Here is a 23,996-nt window from a genome sequence, read left to right as displayed (position 1 = left end):
ACAGATTCCCACAGTTCGTTACAACCATTACGATCAATCTCACAACTAAACAAAAACAAACAACGGTCCTAACCTTGCATTTAGCAGCTGTCTAACAAAAACAATGACGTACCGTTCCAACAAACAGGTGGTCACTTAAGTGCTGCCAGTAACTTCCCCGATGGTTAAAAGTTATGATGGTTGTGTTTGATAAATGTACAACACTAGTTGACAGTGGTTTAGTTACTACATTCTACAACCTTACCTACATCATAATATGTTTTAATATATAGAAAATCAGGTTTACTGTATTACTAGTAGTATATTTTTTCTTAATCTCATTATTTTCACGTATAATATTTTAGTGGCTAATGTGTAACAGTAAACAATATCTTGCTATAGTTCCGATGGAAGCGAATGTGATTGTACGAGAACACTTCAACAACTGGTATGCTCTGAGCATGTACTACCTGGCCAAAGTTCTCGGTGATTTGCCTTTCATGGTAAGTCATTTAAAATGTCAATGAAAGTAAAATGATTTAATTGGCTGAGTGTTAACAAAGTCTATCACTGAGGTTTGCATGCAATGTCAGTGAAACTGTTATTCGACACTTTGTTTGGTGTATTCAAACCTTGTTTAATAATTGTTTCAAAAGTTTTGGTTTCACAACATTTAATTTTTTTGAAAAAAAAAACATTGTTTCTCTTATTTTATACAACTGTTTTTATACCTCAATTTTCTCGAACATAAATTAAATGTAACCTTACATTACAATGAAATCAGCTCTTGATAACTCCTGACAAAAATAAACTTTTTGAATATCAAAAACTTGGCTGTATCATTGTCTTCTCATCTGTCTATCTATATCAAATTGCATCATATTCTATCACTGCCAAGTAAAGCATCGTTTTATGTTTGTTTGATTTGCTGCCTTCTGCCACATAAAGATTCTTTCATACATAAAGATGGTAGCTAATATTGATTTTCAGCTGTTATAAATATATCTTACAAGGAAATTATAGCTCAAGGTATTAATTTTATTCCGAGATTTGCAACTAATATAAAAGTTATATTGGTCATGTAACAGTATTTATGGATAAACATATTGATCAAAAGTAATCAGATTCGGAAGTAAAGTGTTAAATCGTTTTGCTATTAGGTTTTTAATTTAGTAAGTATATTATTTTGTAGTAGTTTTAGTAGGATTATTGTGTTTGCACTCTTATATTCTTATAATAAAATCTTTTTTCCTGTACTTATTTATTTATTTTAGCTTCTGAAAAAACAAAAACCAGTGTTGAAAATGGGAAGTATTAAATTTATTTTTGTATATGATATGCCTAAAAGTACTTTTTATGTTATATAGTTTTGAGTTTAAATTATTTTCAATTAAAATTATGTATTTTTATGCAGATATTCTGTCCTGTACTCTTCCTGTCAATCACGTACTACTTGACAGGGCAACTTCTAGTATGGGACCGTTTCCTCATGTTCCTTCTTATCAGCATTGTTCTGACCATCTTAGCCCAGACTATTGGGTGTGCATTTGGAGTTGTCTTCCAGCCTCAGGTAAATATATGTTGTACTACAGATATTCTGTACTCTACCTGTCCATCATGGCAGGTCAACTTCTAGTATGGGATCATGTCTTCATGTTCCTTCTTATGTACATTCTGAGCTTGAATATAACACATCAATAACATGTATTAAGGAGTACTGAATAATTTTATTTAATGAGTAAAAACACTTTGAACTGAGAAAACCCCTGAAAAAACACAGGGCATATGAGAATACAGTGATTTTTTTTGTACTTGTTTAGATCATTTACCATTAAGAAGCAACATAACTTATTATTCACACACCGGTAACAGAAAATCAAATCATGATATACAATGGTAATGTAAACGGAACCACAATAGAGAGCACATGTTTTTATGGATTTCTAATCTTTATTAAAGACAAGATTTTTGTTTGTGTTTCTAAATAAATTATATCAAAGCTGCTAAAGCTTCATTGCCTTAAAATATAATTTGTTAGGCTAGAAAGTAATCAGAATGGCTGAAAATATATATATATATATATATATATATATATATAAAAGTAAGTCGTGTTGGTTACACTATTTATAACTTAAGGGTTGGACCGATTTTGATGATTTTTGTGTGTTTGGAATTGTCTTCGTTGGGAATAGGATAATAAGTGTTAAAATATCATAAAATTTCACAGGATTCCGCCCCACTGGTCTCTAAATGTTACAGAAATACCTGTAAGAAATGCATTGTAGCAAACATATGTTATTAAGTGAAAGAGCCTGTTTAAATTTAATCAGCTGTTCTTTGTAAACATATATAATGCAACAAAAGAAATATGTGTTTATATCATTTAATTACCATTTTACATTTCTTTACATTTATAGTTTGAAAGCATAGAGTAAGCTTAAGAGAAACAGCAAATTTTGTTTCAACTGTTTCTGCAATCACTGTTAAGCATAGACTTTACTATCCAGATAATACAATTCAAATTTTAATTTTTTACAATTCAAAGCAATTATCTCTGCATCTCCAAGTCAGTTACGTACATTATTTGCTATCATCATTTCGACATGCTTTCCATCAAACCCATCTAACCTGTGGCACAAATACAAGGATAATATGGCAGAAGATATTTTACATCAAATTCGAGTCAGTTCAAGAAATTCCGATCTTGAAATTAATGAGGAGATACATAATCGGGCCTTGCTCTTGATCGAAGACATGTGTTATCTCATGTGCGGTAGTTTATTAGTCAGGTTAGGAATGCCAGCGCCAAATCGTGAAATGAATGACGCATTTAATCGAGAATTGGAACGGGAACGTGAATATGATCACCAGGAATTAGATTTAGTAGTTCAAACGAATGTACCCCTGATGAATCCCCAACAAAAGGAAGTTTATGATACATTAATGAAGGCAATTGATGATGGAAACGGTGGTTTATATTTCCTGGATGCCCCTGGTGGAACTGGTAAGACATTCCTCATGTCAGTAGTTTTAGCCACTGTTCGTGCAAGATCCAACATTGCGGTTGTAGTTGCTTCTTCTGGAATAGCAGCCACATTGCTAGAAGGATGTCGTACGGCACATTTTGCATTAAAATTGCTGTTAAATCTTCAATCTATTGAAGAACCAACATGCAACATTACATGCGCTCCGCTATAGCCAAAGTTTAATCAGAATCTAAGATCTGGGACGAATGCACAATGGCGCATAAACGTGCATTGTAAGCAGTTAACCGAACATTGCAAGATCTACGTAATGACTCGAGATGTTTTGGAGGCGCAATGATTTTACTGTCTGGCGATTTCCACCAAACATTGCCAGTAATTCCCAGATCGACTGCTGCCAACAAAATAAACGTTTGCCTCAAATCATCGAATCTATGGTGCTATGTTAAGAAACTTCAGCTGACAACAAACATGAGAGTTGCATTGCTGAACGATACATCTGCTGAAGATTTCTCTGAGCAGTTGCTGACTATCGGTAATGGTCGAGTACCTGTCGACGAATCGAGCGGATTGATTTAATTTCCTCAGAATTTATGTCTCTTTGTCTCATCGGAAAATGAACTCATCAACAAAGTATTCCCAAACATTATTACTAACCTCAAAAATAATGAATGGTTTAGTGAGCGAGCAATTTTGGCAGCTAAGAATAAATATGTAGATGACTTAAACTACATAATTCAGAATGAGATCATTAGTACACTGCATTCTTTCAAATCTATTGACTGTGTAACAAATGAAGATGATGCCACCTACTATCCAATTGAATTTTTAAACTCCTTGGATGTACCTGTCTTACTGCACAATTTACGACTAAAGATTGGTTCCGTAGTAATCATGCTTCGAAACTTAAACCAACCAAAACTGTGCAACGGAACACGTTTGGTGGTAAGTAAATTGATGAACAATTTGATTTACGCCACAATACTCAAAGGAAAATTCAAAGGTGAGGAAGTTCTCATTCCGAGGGTCCCGATGATCCCAACCGACAAGCCATTTGAGTTTAAACGGCTTCAATTTCCGATCCGTCTTGCATTCGCCATGACTGTAAATAAGTCACAAGGCCAATCGTTGAAATTTTGTGGTCTTGATCTCGAACATCCATGTTTTTCCCGTGGCCAATTATATGTGGCATGTTCTCGGATCGGAAGACCTTCCGCGTTATTTGTTTTCACGCATAATAAAAAAACAAAAAATTGTAGTTTTTCACAAGGTGCTACAATAAATGGCAAATAAAGAATCATTGAATAATTATATTTTTTTTTTATTTACAATTATCTTAATTTAAAAAGTAAAAAATGTGATCATGTGATATTGCCTTTAAGGCGGAACAAAGTTTGCTGGGTCAGCTAGTATTTTATAGATGTCATTTACTTGTCAGGAATAACACAATGTCTATTTATCATTCCAATGAATAAGAAATGCAGATTTATATTATTAGTCTATGTTCAGTTGACACAGAAGGCAAAAGCCTTGTAATCAGACTCTGTTAATCTACTTCAGTTGTCACTTTGTCATCAGCTGACACTCACAGATGATAAAGACGATACAGAACAATTATGTTTTTCATAATTTACCCTTTAACATAACATATTACTATCATTCATGTGGTATTGATTTCGTCTGAATTAAAACAAAGGAGAATTTGTCTTAAGTGGCTGAGTGTTAGCGAAAAATCACTCGAAGGGCTGGAAAAATTTCAACTCTGTCTGTCTGTTTGTGTTGACACATATCTCAAGAACAAACTGACGTATAGACTTGAAATTTTGCATAAAGCTTCATTTCTATACAGACAAAATCGAGTTTGATGATGGTGCATTTCACTCTATAGGGTTTGACTGAATGTTAGTGAACAGTTCTATATTGGTCTTAAGGGTAACCATGTTGGCAATGTGAAAATAGCTGAATAAACAATTTTGTAAACAAACTAAGTACAATTATACAACATCTTAACATGTGACATAGTACCAGAGTACTGAGCTATAGACTTGAAATAATTGTGCATTCAACTTCAGTGAAGCCTGTTAGATGACATATGGCGTGATGTACCCTTTATACAGTATATATTAGTAAGTGCTTGTTAACATGTGCATGTATGTTTTTACCTGAATGGTTAATAAGAGTCCGATTGTATTTGGAAAACTATATCAACTGAAGAAATAAAATTGAAAGACATCAGGACTAATTTGAATATAAAATAATCCTAATTTGAAGCATTTTATAACATTTTGCTACATAGCTTTAGTGTACATAACAATTAAGTCGAATTGAATTTCAAATTATATTTGTATTGAAAAACTAAACCTTAATGTTCATAACTTTAATAATATACGTAAAGCGGAATTTCTCTGCCAGTTTCCCAACACATAGCAAGGAAAATTTTAAAAACTACTATTCAAGCGCTATGCATGCTTGGCCTTTGGTTCTAAATTCAACTCCAAATTAGAGATGTGTAATATTTGTAATTTAAAACATTCAAAAGTTTATATGTTGAACAACCTCATTACAAAGCAAGTTGTAATAAGTCATGGTGTTAATTTATTGGAAAATTAACAATTATGTAGACTAGAAGAAGCCTATATTGAGAGCACTGGTTAATCTTGAAAAAACATAATTTATGATCTGGTATATTTGTCTGTTACCACCTATATCAATGGATTTTTTTCATTGATAGCAGTTCAGGCTGTGGCAACATCATCACTAACCACTGACTTTCAACTTAAATCAAATCCACTGGTCAGATTACACATGACCTTGACATTACAGATAAGCAGCTTGAATGGTTCTGTAAATTGATTTTGCGGAAAGATCTAAAGGTGATAACGTCATAGTATACTCTTACGTAGTATTTATTGTTAGATTTTTTCTAATTGATCCATGCGCACTGTTTTCTGCTTGTGTTGCTGGTAATATTTAAAAGAATGGTCTAATCTTACTCAATTAGTTTGTTCATAATATATTTTGCATATGTCCTATTTTGCTCTTATGGCATTGTTTGCATTTCAGTTGGCTATTTTCTTGGTGGCCTCATGCACGATGCCGATGTTTCTCATCTCTGGTTTCTTCATCCACCTCAACGATCTGTCACCCTACATGAAGTGGCTCTCCTACTTCAGTATATTTCGGTACAGCCTCGAGGCTGCAGCCATCACTGTGTTCGGTCTGGATCGCAAAATGCTTGGCTGCTCGGAGGACTATTGTCACTTCCGACGGCCAAAGAAGTTTCTTGAAGAGATGGGCCTTGAAAATGGTAGCTACTGGGTTAATGTTGCCGTCCTCTGCTTTGCAGTTGTTATAAGTCAAATAGCTTTGTACTTCATGTTGAGATGGAAGATATCGAGAGGAAAGATAAGATAATCTGTGATAGCACTGTATATATATCTGACATTTAAGGGAGGAATGGTGTATATAATACACCTTTACTTATTATTCTACTTTATTATTACTGATCGTAGTAATTAAGTTTTTGTATTATTAAGTTTTTAGTCTTCTCAACCTCTCTATTAAGGTTGACATTTTAAAATATTTTTCTGCCTAAGATAGTAAATCGATTTTAAAAACTATAAAATATTTAAATACAATTTCTTATAGTTTCTAACTTCAAGAAGCTTCATATACACTGCATGTCTTCCTATTTTGACTTCCTAATCTTATAATGCTTACCAATGCATATTACTTTATGCTAATCCTATTTAGAACTGTACAACAGTCTTCTGAACAGTTAAATCAAATTTAATATTAGAAGCAGCGTGTTCTCTTTTTAAAACAATAAAGTCCTTGATTATTGATAGAAAACTAGACAGTTGGGCTATTAATTAATATCACTGTCTGAGGATCAGTTGATCTGAGGATAGTTAAACTATTATACAGCCCCCACATTGTTGTACACATATTCATCTCTTATTGTCATATGACAATGTCTTGTGTCATTAAAGACAAATAAAACTACATATCGATTGTATGGAGTTGTCTCAAGATATTGCCTGTGTTGTGTCACACTGCCTCCTCAATTTGACTGTCCCTTGTTTATCAAAGATGGAAAACGTTGATATCCCCACTAGTGGTCTTCCAGTTGTACACTTTATGTAATACAATAGAGTCCCACACAACGGAAGTAAATGGTATTGAGAGCACGTTAGATATGAAAAACAACTGTAAGAGGGTGGGTAAGAGTAGGGGTTAGGGGGCCACATCCTTTAGGCTTGCAAAAAACTAACAATAAGGGAGTTCAATCCACTCCAATCATCCTCTGTATTAATCTACAACCCTTTGTTCCTTACTTCAACATTTGCAGCACACTTTTGGATTGCCCATTTGTGGTTTTGCTGAACACAGTGTGGGCAGGTAAAAACCAGCCAGAAGTAAACTCTCCTGGAGATAGCGCTGTAGTCATGTTCAGAGTATGTCTTTCAATTCTAACATAAAAGTAGAATATAGGTTAATTTTGTCTATATCAAGTTGGACTCTTAATTCACTAAATAGCATGATAAATACAATTTGAACACAATATGCTGATATGTAAACAGTTTTAGAATATGTTGGATTGGAATTCACTCACTTAAAGCGTAAAAATTGGGGCTTTGGTAATAAAATTAATTACTTCCACTTTTGACCCAAAGACCATGAACTCTCCTCACCCCTGTCAAGTTTGCTAATAAAGCTGGTGGTTGAACAGTGCTCTATGTGTTGTATCAAAAAAAATTAAGGAAGAGAGAACTATAGTGTGTTAACATCTAATTAACCAATTGTTCACAGTAAGGTTTTTATTTTCAAGAACATTGAAGTTTGAATAGTTATAAATGGGACTCTATTGTATTCATGAAATGGCAGCGTTGTCAGCTAATTAGTAATCAAACTGTAACATGGCGTTACAAATCGCTCCCTCTATCAATAATTAATCATAAAATCAAACTAGACCTACAGTTTTATGTATATAAACTATAGATTACTGTAGAATATTATCAACCAATTTCAGAATAATGTATTTGTATGCTATATCAGCTGGCACAGAATATGGTTGGTTCTGTATGAACAATTGTTTGTGCCCATTTCACATTGATTCCCCCCCAGACATCTGTTTAAAACTCACTATACATGTATTAGTTTCTGTACGTTACATGTAAAACATGCTTCCACAACACTGAAGCATAGCAGTGATTTTCAACATTTTAAAATCTCAACAATATAAAAACAGATATTTTTTATGTAACATTTAGCCAGCATTTTGTACAATACTCTGTTCAAATTTCAAAACTGTGTAAGTTATAGGACAATCAATCAAACAACTGAAACCCAAGCCTTCCTTCCACAACACTGTTATGCTAATTTATTTACAGTAAATACATATTTAAGAAAATTTAGCACATACGTAATTTTGCTGTTTAATACAGTTTGTAAGAGGACAATTTATGTATTTCATTTTGCACAGATCAATATACTAGATTAAACTATTCAATCTGTAAGGTCCAATGTGCTGAGTAGAAATTGAAGCTCATATAAGAATCAAGCATTTGTTAAAGTCATAATTGAAACACATGTTATTATAAATGATTAAGAAGTCAAGGATGTGATTTAAAAGCGACACCAATTTAAATTCCAAGTGAGTGCAGCATCAAAACACATGTTTTCATCTGTTTCTTAATTTCATTCCAGAGAATTGTTAATTTCAGTAATGATATATAAATGAATTGTTTTGGTTGTTGCAACTGTTTATTTAGCAATGCAGAACATTAGGAATAATTTAGGGTACTTTTAACTCATTGTATAACCATGATTTTTTAAATATGCTAGGCTATCAGATAAAACCGTCTGCAAGAGTGTACCTGATAATTTAAGAGATACTTGAAAGTAATATGACTCCATAAAACTATGTGATTATTGCCATATTCTTACACACGGGAGAAGATTTTTATGCTTTATTACTATTAGTACTCTTATGGAAACTTGTGTTTTTAACCCACCTACATGTCATCTCCACTTCTACAATGTATTTGATCAAGCAAGGCTTAAACCCTGAAAAAAATTGATATTTAGGTATGCCCAATGAACTAAACCATACCAACGAGGTATTGAATTTTTCAATTAACTTTTATCACTTGACTTTAATAGCAATTAATAAGTTAGTTGCTTAGTTAGTCCCAGCCTCAAATTTGCGAGAAGGGTAAAAACTACCTATATTCTCAAGTATCATACCAAAAGGAATTTTCATTTTGTTATAATGAAACTTACATCACTGAAAAGAGCATCTCTTTCTAAACATATGGTTTTTTACAAGTCTCTACCTTTTTTTAGAGATATAAAAAATGAGTTACCTAGCAACTGCTCATGTGTTTCTCTATAATGAATAGTGACTCAAATAGTCTTTTTCAGCATGTAAAAACTGTTTAGGTATATTTTTAGGATTAACCCTTCGAGTGGCGGTACTTTTTTCTCCAAGTGGCGGGACATTTTTACTGGTTTTGTATGTTCGCAAAAGAAAATCTATATAAATTACTGTGAATTATATAGGTATGACATATCATAAAAAAAATATCAATTTAAACTACATAACACACACAATAGAATGGTAATAATATGAAACACTTACCTTGGATTGGGGTAAAAAACAAATGGGTTGAATTCCAAAAATAAATATTCAAATTTTGTTGTTTTATGTTAGGCTGAGTAAATGTTCCTAAATTTAATGTTTTAACATAAATCCAAAATAGCCATGTTGTTTAAAATTTAATTCTGAAGAAAAATATATATATTTTATATGTATTATTCATAAAAACAATACACTAGTTGCTGATCGAAACTTTTATGTACACTTTTTAGAGCATTTTAGTCAGTATCAGAGCCAACCTCATTCTTCCTGGTTTGAGAGGCCTCCAGTAATGTTCCAAGTAAGGGGAAACACTCCCTATGAATCCCAAAATTACAAGCTGGGCACCAGAAATTACTTTTGCCCCCTTTTTTGGTGTGTCCACACACTGCACAAAGTCTGGTACATGAGCAATCCCGTGCGGAAGATCTTCACTTCGTCCAGGAGGTAGTACAGTTGGTGGATGAACCGTTTGTAAGGGTTCCATTAGTGCCAGCATATCTAAATAGTATATCAAAATAAAGTTTGGAATCTGGTAACCATACCTAATATATAGAGTTTAAGTCGCTGCATAACATCGGAAATAGCGGATCAAAAGAGAGAGATGCGTTAATAGACGCTAGAGCGACTCTGCCACTCGTGAACGAGATTTAATAGACGCTGCAGTGTCTTTCACCACTCGCAGGGTTAAACTGATATATTTTGAAACTAGAAGAACTAAAGTTTCTATTTAGCAGTTTTTGTGTGAGTTTTGTTACCTACTATTAACATCGGCTCCAGATACTTTTTTTTACTTGGTATATTTGTTCTTATTTACTTATAAAACAATAAATAAGTGTATGCAAATAAATAAAGATGGTAAAATTACAATTTTTGTATTTCAAAATGTAAAAATTTTAGTATTTAGTATTTTTTATTTGAAATGCCTAAACTGGTTCTATCATTCAAACAAATATCACAAGTTACAACCTATTTTCCTCCCTACACAATAAAACAAAAATGATCCAATTATGGTTAATTTTATTTTAATTTGGTTTGGCACTCAAAGGGTTAAACATTTTTCTTTAAAGTATACTTTTAAAAAATCAACAACATGCATATACGTAGTGTCTCAGATAATTGTACATTATTTCATTAACATGAATTAGCGAGTATGTATAAAAGTCTTATATTTTACCTTAAGAACACAGATTTGTGATTTGTTTTATCCAATCATTTCACAGTTTAAAGAAAGACTGAAATTAGCTGTTAGTCATGTTCTGGCAATTTAGTAAAAAAATACAATAGTAGATTCGTGTTTTCTGACACCAGATCTGTATTAGATTAAAGGTTGTTTGTACGAGTGCTGTCCAGTAAGCAACAGATTCATTTTAGCTTTGAATGGTTCATGCTCCTTTTACTTTGCTCTCTGTGACAATTTTTAATGTGCACTGCAATAATAAATTTCACTTCATGTGTGGTGCTTTCTATGAGTAGGTTTTTATTATAAAAACCATAAACCAATTGAAATTTATGGCCAAGTTTGTGATGTCTACAAAAAATAAATAATTAGTGAAACAATGGTTCATTGATTTCAATAGTATCTATTCTCATGTTCACGATGAGAACCACAGCGGTACAACTACCCTCATGATTGATAAACTGTTGAAGAAAACAACAATAAAACTTGTGATATTCAATATTTCACAATTGTTTAACTTTTGGAACATTTCTCCCAAATTTCATTAAATTTTACATTTTTGTGAAAAGCTTGGATTTTTGTGTAATTGTATACTAAGCAGGTTCTGCAATTCCTTATGAAAGACCACAAAAACAGAGATTGGCTGGATCTCTGACCTTTCTCAAAGTTTATGACAAATGTGGTAAAAAAGTCATCAATTTTTTTGTACTGGGAAATAAATTTGGATGAAATATATCTGTTGCAAAACGAAAAGGCAGTCAATAGTGATGCCAAAGAGCATACTGATGTTAACCAAGGATTAAATTGTGCAACATATTTCTACAGAGATAGTGTTAAAAACTTGTTCCATGGTGTGAGTGCCTTAATTCGAATGGTGATTAGGTTAAGAATGTACCTGTCACCTGTATATACAAGGTTTTGTGTGTTAATTTTATTAATTGTTTTTTCAAAACTACCTTTATTTTCAGGATAGTCCTCATATAAAGGAACAAAATAAACAAGAAAAATGTGGTTGCAGCACATAAAATAGTCAGGGGTTCATAATATTAATGTTGATTTAACCTGATTTCAACTATTATCCATGGGACAGTGATCACAAGATCTCAAAAATACAGGACTGTCATTTATGACTGTTTTGAATTTTGACTTCAAAAATGGTGTGTCTATGTCATTTTATAAACCAACAGTTAAAAAACTGTTTATTTATGGATGTACTATACAATCTACTATCCTTATAGTCAACAGTTTCATTGGTTACTAAAACAGTTGGAGAGGTAAGGGGAGGAGGGGGAAATAAACTGAGAACTGATTGTATACCTTCTTATACTTAGTGTTTTTGTTAAAACAACAGCTCAATAATGTGTGAAAGATTACAGTTTCCATAAGAGTGTTAGGTTAAGTAATGTTAATTGATAATTAAGTAAAACAAACATAAGCCAAAGTATTTGATATTGAAGGGTTTATTCAATAATCATGGTATTAAAATCATATCCTATTAAGCTATTAATATACTAAAAATACAAAATAGTCTCTCAAACATATACTTACTTTATTCGGTTTCAATTTTATTTACCTACTTAAACCGTATAGCTTTTGAATACATTGCTATGTATTCTATTTTTTTTTTTTTTTTATAACAAAGCTTTTCGTGCCAAGTAAAAATTAATTGTTTGACACTAGATGTGACAGACATGAGCTCTCATCTGCTATACTTGCCATTTTCCCTGGGATGGGGGTGGATATAATAATCCAAACCTGTTATGAATAATTTTGCTTTGAATTTATACAGTTTGTTTCAAAACTCTCCTTAGTCCATGGAAGAACATCCTACAGTCTGTATTGAGAATTTTGAATCACCTAGTCAACCATATAAATTGGATGAATATGATTCAAATATTTAGATAGAAAACCCACCTGAGTAATGAAATCTATGATCGATTTGCATTTGATATACACAATATTGACCTGGACATTTTGACTACTGAAACTATTGTATTCTACCTCTATCCTTGCATTCACCTACAGTTTTACATTGTTATAGATTTTCAAACAATTCTATAAAGATGCAACTATTAACAATATTATTATTTTTACATTTCTATAGTTTGTGACAATGGCTTCATAAACAAAGATGTCCATGTTGTTCAACTGTAGGAAGCAACTGTCAAAACTATTACAAGTTTTCATATAAAACTACTGTTAATGTTTGTCGTTTTGGCAGAATTAATAGTAAGGCAGCATAATAAAACATAGGCTAATAGTAACATTTTAAAATAATATTTCAAACTGTTCTTAAAACAGTATTATAATTTTTTTTAAATCCATGAGGAATATCTTTAAGGAGATATTTTGAAAGAAATTAATGCAGGATATCTAAAACATTAATTTAATGGAGTGTTAATACAGTTTATTAAAGTTATTCTATACTAATTGTTAAGTAGTTTTACACAGAAGTTTATAATCTATTTGCTTCCCACGTAACGTAAGTCCATTGCTGTATGTAGGTTTAAGGTACTTTGTAAACACTCATGATGATGTACTGTGCCTTGAGGACAGGGTTTAATACAACTGCATATTGATGTAACACATAAACTAGTTGATAGCTACTAATTAGTTGATTTATGTACAAAATTGTGTTTTGCATTACGAACGTAACCTAACCTAATGAAGGAGGTATCAAATGTATTATTTTATATAACTAAGAATAACGTCATTTTATTTTAGCAAGAGAACGATTTTAAGATAAACAAAATGTTAATTTTGATGGCAACTATCTTCATTACCTATTATCACTCAGTGTGTTAACGAGTCCATCAGCTGATTAATGTCCTGGTCTGAGTAAGGAATCTTGGAATGTGAAGGTTATATAGTATTTATAACCTAACATCTGTTGTTTAATATGAGATCAACGATAATTTATCAAGGCATGACTTCTATCATTGTTTAATAGTAAACAGTAGCTTTTTTGGAAACACCTTGACTCTTGAGATTGTATTCAGAGTGCTTACTACACTATGTAAACCCTCATACTGGAACTCAGCTTTATCTTGTTTGACTATTTGAGGCATTCAAGTTCTTCCAAATGACTCCCTAAACTAAAATTTGTTGGATTTTATTCGTGAAAGTTATATTATTGGTGCTAGAGCTTTTATTAATAAGTAAATTTTTATGCCTAAGACAGATTTTTGAGGTTATAATTCACTGCCCTTGTTCTTTTCAATTGGGAGTTTTGTATTCAGTACAACTTTATATTATTTTCATATAAAAATGGTAATATCTTAAAATAATGTATTATTTAATGTTTGGATGGTCATATTATTATGCTTCCTAAATAAATAAAAAGTTAAATATTATATTTGAAACTAGAAAGGTCAATGAAAATATTAACAATGTAGCCATTAGTGTATCCATAATTTTACAGTTGTGTATACAAGTACATCGTTTTGTAAAACATCTACAAGACATCTCATAACAAATTGCAATAAACATATAGTTTGAAATTTGCATTATAAATTTTCAGTTCTCGTGGTTCTGTTGATATTTCTAATTCTTATAATTTTAAATATAGTTAAATAATAAGTTTCCATGTCTATGTGGAGAATGTTAATTCCAATAATATACTACTCATGTTTGTAAGATAATTAATCACCAATAACAGCCATTTAACTGTCAAGTGCTCAAGAGCTAAGTTTATTGGTTGGTCTCAATGATACTAGACGACTTTCGATTTAAAAGTCTTAATTTGGGAGATGATGTATAAATTTGTTTTAAATTAAGTATTGTTAAGAAACAATACCATTTTAATTTTATATCATTAGATTTATTTAGCCTACATTCAAAGATTGTACAAATTTGATTTTAGTACTTTTGATATATGAGCAGAAATGTGCATTTCAAAACATTTGTTTTATTGATATTGTGTAAATGTTTTTTTTTTTTTTCAAATAATTTTTTAATTTTTTTTATCTACAATACAGATTTTATTGTTCCACTCAATTAATTTTTATGGTAATAATAGTAAATTTTATTTTATTATTGTTAAAACCGTTTATAAATTATTAGTTTTTTTCTACACTAATTGAACATGACAAGTTTATGATAGTTTATGTTCTTTTTATGATATTATTGAAGTTTTAGTGATTTTTATTTAGTTCCTATGTCTCTTTAATCAAGCATTATGTCACTGTGATTTTTCAAATAAAAATATAAGAAATTATTTTAGATGGTTGTTTATACCCTTGATTCCTCTAGTTTACTATCGTACATCACTAGCTTTTATTTTAATATTGATGAAAATTTAACTGTGATATCAGTACTTATATCCAATGTTGTTTTAGCCATGGATAAAAAAGCAATTAAGGCTTACAGTTATATACTTGCACGTATTTGGTACTAATAATAACTAATTAGCTATTGTTTGAGTACCATTAAGCTCGGCTATTTGTAGAAAAGATTGCACATTGCTGGCAGCAACTACTCTGGGACTTGAGTGAGAATGCTATTAATTTGTATATAAGTAGTTTTATAAATAGCATTGGATAACTTTACAAATTACAAATATAAATGTACAGTAAAAGATTGTACCCGCTCATCCTCACATCTATGTAGGTGTTTGGTTATGAAAAGGAATATGAATAATAGTGCCCTTATACATTTTCTGACCTGATCCCATTGTATCCCAGACATTGCAAGCTGATCATGACAGAGGCGATTCTGTCCAAGCTACCCGCCCATTTGTGAAAGTGAAAAATAGTGCCCTGATTGTGGACCACAGTCTGACTTTAAGGTCATTGACTTGTTTCCTATCACAATTTAGAAGTACCAGAACACTAACAATGAGATGGTGGTAGGTTTGTAAAGAACAACCTTCTTGTCCTGGATAATGTCATTTCTGTCTGTCTGTCTGACCGCACATTATATTGAAAACGAATTAACATATTATAGTCTTAAAATTGTGCATGAAGCTTCATTTCTATATGAGGAACACCATGGGATTTGGCTGAGCGTTAGCAAATATCTTTGTATTGTATTGGTATTCATGATGGAAATAAATAAATTGCTGAATAAATAAATTTGTAAACAAACTCAATATAATCGTAAAGAGATTTTAAAATATTAACAAATGTCGCCTAACTATCCCAATACATCCTACATAATTTGATGGTAACTTGGTGTGAAGGCTTTTATTACCAATTTAAACACTGATATCTGACCAAGTTTAATGAAAAAAATGTGAATTAATCATGTGGCAAAATATTTCAAGAAAGATTTCAGCTGTATGTTTTAAATTTAGCATGAAACCTCATTTCTATATATACAAGAATAAGTTCTATGATGTTGCATATCATACCATGGAATTTGGCTGAGCATCATTGAAGCTTACCACTCAGTAGGCTGATACAGTTTCTCTATTTTATGCTAGGAGTCCTGAATCTGCCGTCATCCAATTCCAGATCCTAGATCAAATGGGGGTACTCAACAAAGGTTTTGCGTTTCTTGTTTGTTAGATGAACCCATTTTGATCTGTTTGTAACACTGTATAATAATGCTTCTTCACCAATACTGGAAATATCAATTCTAGCCACGGCATGTCTTTATGGTATCCTTCACTTCAACACAGCTTGTCAGAAAAAACTATCTTGTTATCGAAGAGTGATGTTTTAGCTGGTGCAAATAGGTGGGAATGGACAAGGAAATGACACATTCACTACAAATCCGTCCACATGCAGTGTGAATTAGCATGTCCATGGGTATGAAATGACCTTAACTTCTTCAGTTTGTAAGAAACTGAGAAAAGCTATATCTTATCTTATTTTTAAAGATTATAAAATGGAGAACACAGGTATTCAGTAAACTGCATTGTAGTCTTATGGACTCTTTCCATTTTTTCCCACTTGTGTTGCTTGTAACGCAAATAGATAAGTTATATTGCATATGAAAATGTTTCTTAAACTAAAAATACTTTATACAATAACATTTCGGAGAATATGCTAATCATCAAGATAGACACTTCTAACCCATTAGGAATTGGGACAAATTTTACGTTTACACCATCAATTTAGTGGAAACCAAACTTCTTCTCTTATAATGAACAATTAGGTAGATGAAAAAGGATAAATTCTCAGTTTATACAATTACTCCACCACTCTTTAATCTCACCATGAAGATTTATACCACACAACCAACTCATAGCATTACATCAGCCATATTTGTAATATCAGATAAGCACCTGCATACACAGAATGCAGATGATATCCAGCCTTGGTTTACAGGTGCACAGAAAACATTTGAACTGTTTCAAATTAAACAGTTCCACTAATTAATGAATCATTTGTTCGACATTTTATACACCCAGAAAATTACAAATGGTAAGCAACATTTGAGAAATACACTGAGGATACTAAAATGAGTAAAAGATTCCCTATATATCATCTTTTGCCTATGTTCTTATTTAAAAATGCATAACTATGAATGACTAAAGGTACATCCTTGTACTTCTGTATAAATATTTGTGTTATTACAACCCAACTGCATGGTGTAAAACAATATTTTTGCTGGTTTTAGTACAGAGATAATTTGAAAAGATTTGTTACATTTCACAAAGTATTACATAAGAACAAAAATAATCTAAATACACTTAGCTGCACAAAAAGACAAAACATATTTTAATATGTATCTCATTTGTTTTTAGCTAAGCACTAGGAAAGTCTATCACTTAAGAGGCTGGAAAAATTCATTTCTGTGTGTATGTCTGTATTATATGTTGAAAACAAACTGACCTATATACTTTAAATTTCGCATGAAAGTTCATTTCTACATAGACAAGAATGAGTTTTATGATGGTGCATGTGCAAACATCAAATTTGACAGAGCATAATTGAAGCCTATCACTCAGTACAACATGATTTCTCTTTTGTCTGGGAGGAATATTCACTGCCATCTCGAGAATGAAATAACTTGGAATTTTTCAAGCAACCTTAGCCAAGCCTGTTACGCAACACATGGTGTGGCGTAATTCTACCTTAAATAAAACTATTTAATAAATTACCAAAAGGAGGATGGATTGTAAATATAAATAGGTTTAAACGAGTTGTAAGCAAATGGCTTAAAGAAAAGGCATTTTACTCTGTGAATGAATATTTGGCCTGTGATATTAGTTTCTTAAGTTTATAATTTTGTCTAGTCAAGTTTTAAGTTTTTTAACCTTTATTTTATAGTTTGGAGATTTTATGTTTTAACCACCTGACTTACATATTTTAAATATTTATATTGTTACATTTTTCATTGGGTTTTAATTGTATGTGTTATTTGTGTTTCTTGTCCAGTCTGTGTTTTTTATATATATTTACCCTACAATGCTTTCTTATTTCTTAAATAATTTTATACAACCACTCTCTATTTATACCAATTATTAGTTTTGTAAGTTCCTATATCTTGCAACATTCCTGTTAATTTTAAAATAAGTCTCCAATTATAAAATTGTTAATTTTTTAAGTATTACTGCCCAATAATGTGACGAAGTCTATTGTAACTAATTATGTTACTTAATGACTAATAAAGACATCTTGAATCTTGTATTTAATTAAAAAGAAAAAAAAACGAAAATGTTCTACTATTTAATATGTATTAGTTAATTGGATTTGTTAATTGAATCCTCATTTCTTGTGGTTAAAATGAAGAATTGTCCTCACACTGATTTTTAGTTTCTGAATACCCAGCCTATTTAATGAAGAATCAATATTGTAATTACCATAAAACTGTAAGAGGAGTTATTGTTAATTTTTATAATAATGATTTATGGAAATGAACTGCACTATTGGTTATATTTTATATATTTTGGATTAACATGAAATGGGCTTTAATAATAAATAGAGAGTGATATATTTGGTCATAATTTATAAATAATAATGCTGTACTAACTAAAAAAGTTTTGGAATTTTTTTTTAATTTGAAAATGTTTTTTACTCAAATAATATAAAATAAAATACCCCATTGTTGCTTTTATTTGATTTGAAATGTATTTCTCTACCTAGCAATACTAGAATATGTGTATATATATGCATAGTTTGTAAGAATAAAATGTTTTTTCTAAATACTGAAAATTCCAAAAATATTGATTTTTTCTCTTGTAGTACACTAATATTCTTATAGTAACTTATTATTCATTTAAATTTCAATTAACTGTAGTATTGCAGTTTTTCTTATGTGTTACAACAATATTAGTCTAATTTATACTAACATTTGGTTGAAAAAGGAGTTAAAAAAAATTATTTAGATGGCGCTGTACTTGTCACGGAACGGTTCCGTGATATAAATTTTGAGCCCAGACTAGCTGTCACGGAACCGTTCCGTGATACAAGGCCAATGGGTTAATAAACATATAATAATAATTTAATGTAGATGTAATTTAAGAAAAATAAATTGTTATCAGCTGTTATTTTAGTTTTAAGTGTAATTAGTGTGGAAAGGAAATAGTTGCTTATACTGGCATCACTGTGAGAACTTTCTATAAGCCTGTTAGTCAAGTGGTGTTAACAAATACAGTAGTAGTACACTTAAGTGTTAATCATGTATGGAGGAGATAGCAATATCACTTTGACATCGCTCCTCCCATTACCTGATAACATGTATGTTGTAAGTCTAGGCGGTACAGATCAGGATTCAACTGTTTAGTAATGGCTATTGTCCACATTTCAAATAAAACATTTTTAAACGTAAAGTGATTCTTTCTTAATTAAGTTAAATGAAAATTCAGTACGTACACACAAAGTTAGGACCTTGAATGATCATCTTTTGTATTTTAACATCCTCGTTAACGCTCAACTCTAGCTATCACTATATGTACTGATATCCTTGTAGGTTGGAATTACAAATGAAAGAAATCTGCATTTGAAGATTTCTTGTGTTTTAAGAAAAGAACTATAAATAATATATAAAACACTTTTTAAAAGATAAAAGTAGTTAAGTGGAGAGTTAATTACTTAATTGTGTTAATTAAGGGAGAGTGATGTCCACATAGTAGTGTGTGAAAAGATATTTGTACTATACTTTGGTACTATTTATTTGATCTGGAAGTAGGAAGATTATACAAGTTCCAGTCAATGTGTCTACAGACTAATCAGTCTTCTTCGTTAAGCATAATCAGACTAACTTGCTAACTATTAAGAATTTTCAATTGTTCCTATATTGAATTTATTGAAAATTTCTTCCCATGCAGGTGTATCATGGGAGACATAGTGTTGTTCCATAGTTATTTGTATTGTGTTTAGGAGTTCCAAATGCTAAATTATTATAAACGAAAAAATACTAAATTTTCCACTTATCATTAAAGATGAGAAATTTAGTACTTTTTATAATACCTCAATCCTATCTAGATATTTCCTGTATTGTGTTAAATGTTTTATTGATGTGAAATATAAAAGTGGCATTTACACTTAAATAAACTTTAGTTATATAGATGATGCATTATTTAAATTAAAGTATAAATAAGTTCAAGTTATTAAATTAAATATTATTTTATATCTTTCATAATACCATGTACACCTTTTTAGACCACATAATAAACTATCCACATGTTTTTTTGTTTTCAGTAATACAATTGAACTTTTAATTTTATTTCAAAGATTTGGATCTACTCATCTACTGAAATTTAAACTTAACCACAATGTAACTCATCCTCATACATTTTCATACAAGAACAGAAATAATGTTAACAGAATTTCAAGTGTAAATTATTCTAATTGTACAAACCAGTATTAACTACTTTCATGATTACTTACTTCCTCTTTAAAGTGTCGTTAATTGTGATTAATTTTGTAAAACATGACAATAGTTTCAACTTTTAACTTCAAAAACAATATTGTTTGTACACAGATAATTTAGTAATTGTAGAACAACAAAAAACACACACATGAATAATTTGGGAAATTTTACTCTACATCTTCCAAAAAAGATAAAATAACCCTTCTGCCCGTTGAAAGAAAAGTAGATTTCATCTAAGGCTGTTATCACTTATATCAAACTGAAAATGCATAATTCATTTTGAAGATCAATTTAACAAATATTATGCTGGAATGCTTGTATGACGACTTTAAATGATTACTGTATCTATATACTTGTAATACCTTCAAAAATGTACAAACTTAACTATCTTGAATTCTCATAAGATTTTAAGAAATAAAAGGATATAAGTGGTTTGTAAAATGTAAACTTGGTTTGGTTGAAATCAGCAAGAAATTATGTTCGTTGTGTATGCATTTAGATTATTCAATTGTATTCTTCTCAATACTTATTACACCTATCTCAAAATTTTACGATATATTAAAAATTCTTAGGAACTGTTGTAACCTGAGAATTCCAAAGCACTTTTCTGCTTTGCTCTATGATGCCTACTAAGTGAGATATGGCTGTCTTTTATAAAACTTTGAACAGCTGCCATTTCAAAACTTTAAGAGATATAACAAATGTGTAAAGTATAAGTATATAAGATGTATAAAATAGCTCTACATTTTTTAAAGAAACATGTCATTTATGGTCTTTGAGTCTCAATTATATGAAACAATATGCTCATAGAATATAGTTTATGATGTTGTAAATTCTGTGTAAAATTACATAAAAATAAAGCATCCCAATCTTCACCATTTAAAACATTGCCAATAAAAGATGATTAATGTTTATTTCTTTTTTTTATGTAACTCTAAATATCACTGCCTGGTCAGAAGAGGAACACGAGTACATGTATGATACACAAGTACATGTATGATACACAAGTACATGTATGATACACAAGTGCATGTATGATACACAAGTGCATGTATGATACACAAGTGCATGTATGATACACAAGTGCATGTATGATACACAAGTGCATGTATGATACACAAGTACATGTATGATACACAAGTACATGCATGATACACAAGTGCATGTATGATACACAAGTGCATGTATGATACACAAGTACATGTATGATACACAAGTACATGTATGATACACAAGTACATGTATGATACACAAGTACATGTATGATACACAAGTACATGTATGATACACAAGTACATGTATGATACACAAGTACATGTATGATACACAAGTACATGTATGATACACAAGTGCATGTATGATACACAAGTGCATGTATGATACACAAGTACATGTATGATACACAAGTACATGTATGATACACAAGTACATGTATGATACACAAGTGCATGTATGATACACAAGTGCATGTATGATACACAAGTACATGTATGATACACAAGTACATGTATGATACACAAGTACATGTATGATACACAAGTACATGTATGATACACAAGTGCATGTATGATACACAAGTACATGTATGATAGTCCAGTAAGTAAATGTGTAGTTTTTAGAGGGAAAAATTATTAAGAAGCTAATTTTTCTCCTGTTGACTACTATTGTCAAGACAAGTGTCTGGCTCAGTCTCCACCACTAAACCTTTTGATTTCCTGGGTGAGATATTATCAGATATCCCCACATGTGAACCCTCATTGCATTAACATTAACATATACTCTTGTTTGGACCACATTCATAATAATAATCCAAATGTTAGAACTTGGCCAACAGCAAAACTCTAGTACATTGATTATCGCAATATTAACATCAGAAATTTCAAGGCTATTTACGCAAACATTAAGAACAAACCCATTTTTTTATTGACGACCTGACAGGTCAGATGAGAAAATTTGTTCAGTTTCATGGCATTTGGTTTATTGGTTTCAGAGATATTATTAATTTTTAATTTAATGACAAATGAGGCGAAGGCCTAATGTTTTATATCAAAACCATCTTTTAGTGGGCAACTGAAGGTGTACATGAATGTAAATGCAACATTTCAAGTTATTTGGTTAAGTAATTTCTCCCATTATTTAGCAAAAGTTTGTGAATTCCCACAGTCTATTATTTTTCTCTAATTTCTGCAGTTACAATGTTAAGAATCGTTTTTCCATTAACATTTGAAGCCATAAGTAAAATGGTCCACCAGTTTTTGGAGATTTTGTGTAAATGTTAGTGATTCATGGAAAGTGTGTTATAAAATATTTCACTTATTTATGGAACTGAATTATAATATTATTAAAGACATTTCATAGTGAACAATGAAGTTAAAATATATTTTTGTACAAAATTTCAATGTATGGGTTTATGTGTTACATACCACTCAGTGATTTACATAGAATGGTAAATCTATATTTTAGATTTTACATAACTTAAATATGAACAGAACCAATTAATTTTTCTGGCCTTAATCTAAGTGAATGATGATCAGTTTAACATGTACTCAATTAAACATTTGAACCAGACAACTAAAAATGTCTCCAAATGCTTGGGTTCTTTGTCAATAACTCCATCAAATTGAATTTTAATATAATGTACCACAATTTATTGTGAAACTTCTAGTCATTTATTTATTTATCAAACCCGTCACCAAAAAAACAATTGTTCGTTAATAATATTCCAAATATTTTTGAAAATTTCCATGTGTGCTTCAGTATACTCATTGATTATGTGTTACCGAATTTAAACAATTTTTGCCAGATTTACTTTGTGCGACAATCACTGATTAAGATCAACATATGAAGATGATTAATAGTGGTTGGATGAGGTCCTTCAGTATTCGTTTTTTGCTAGAATCCTTAGTAGGCCTACAATTTCATACAACAATATTTTATATTATATTGATATTTAGCACTTTTTACTAACAATTTTTTTTAATTTTTTTCATTCTAATACTCAAAATTGGTCTTTAAATATCATAACAGTAATATATATTTCTAGACTTGTTAGATTCGATTTTTAATTTTTTTATGAGATAGAATAATTTTTAGCTCGAACAAAATCATTTTTTAAATATTTTATCAAAACTATAACAAGCATATTTGTTTCGGTTTACTAAAATTTAAACTGCACGAATGTTTTGATTAAAAGCAAAACTATTTTTCAAAGATACTATTAATATCTTTTGAAATTATGTTTGCTTTTATATCAAGTTTTCTGAAGTTTCATTTAAATTATTAAATATATCCGATTGTCCTGAAGTATGTACAAATTTATTTGAGACAGCAAAAATATATTTATAGAGAATATTTTTTTCATAATTAGTAATTAAACATACAAGATGACTGTAACAACAGATATTTTTGTTATGAAGTAGACGGTATATTGAGGGTTAACACAAAACATGTA

General features: G+C 30.7%; 1 protein-coding gene across 1 annotated transcript in view; it reads left to right on the top strand.

Annotated features, from left to right (window-relative positions):
• Positions 1-14,999, top strand: part of LOC124356931 (ATP-binding cassette sub-family G member 1-like) — a 69,291-nt gene extending 54,292 nt beyond the window's left edge. The window contains exons 9-11 of the mRNA XM_046808239.1: positions 382-482; positions 1,394-1,549; positions 6,027-14,999. Coding sequence (XP_046664195.1) covers positions 382-482; positions 1,394-1,549; positions 6,027-6,377 — 608 coding nt within the window. The 3' untranslated portion in view covers positions 6,378-14,999. The remainder of the gene's footprint in view (positions 1-381; positions 483-1,393; positions 1,550-6,026) is intronic.
• Positions 15,000-23,996: the final 8,997 nt, after the last annotated feature.

This window comes from Homalodisca vitripennis, chromosome 3 (assembly GCF_021130785.1).
Source record: "Homalodisca vitripennis isolate AUS2020 chromosome 3, UT_GWSS_2.1, whole genome shotgun sequence".
Lineage (NCBI taxonomy): Eukaryota > Metazoa > Arthropoda > Insecta > Hemiptera > Cicadellidae > Homalodisca > Homalodisca vitripennis.
This window is presented reverse-complemented; position numbering and strand designations above follow the sequence as displayed.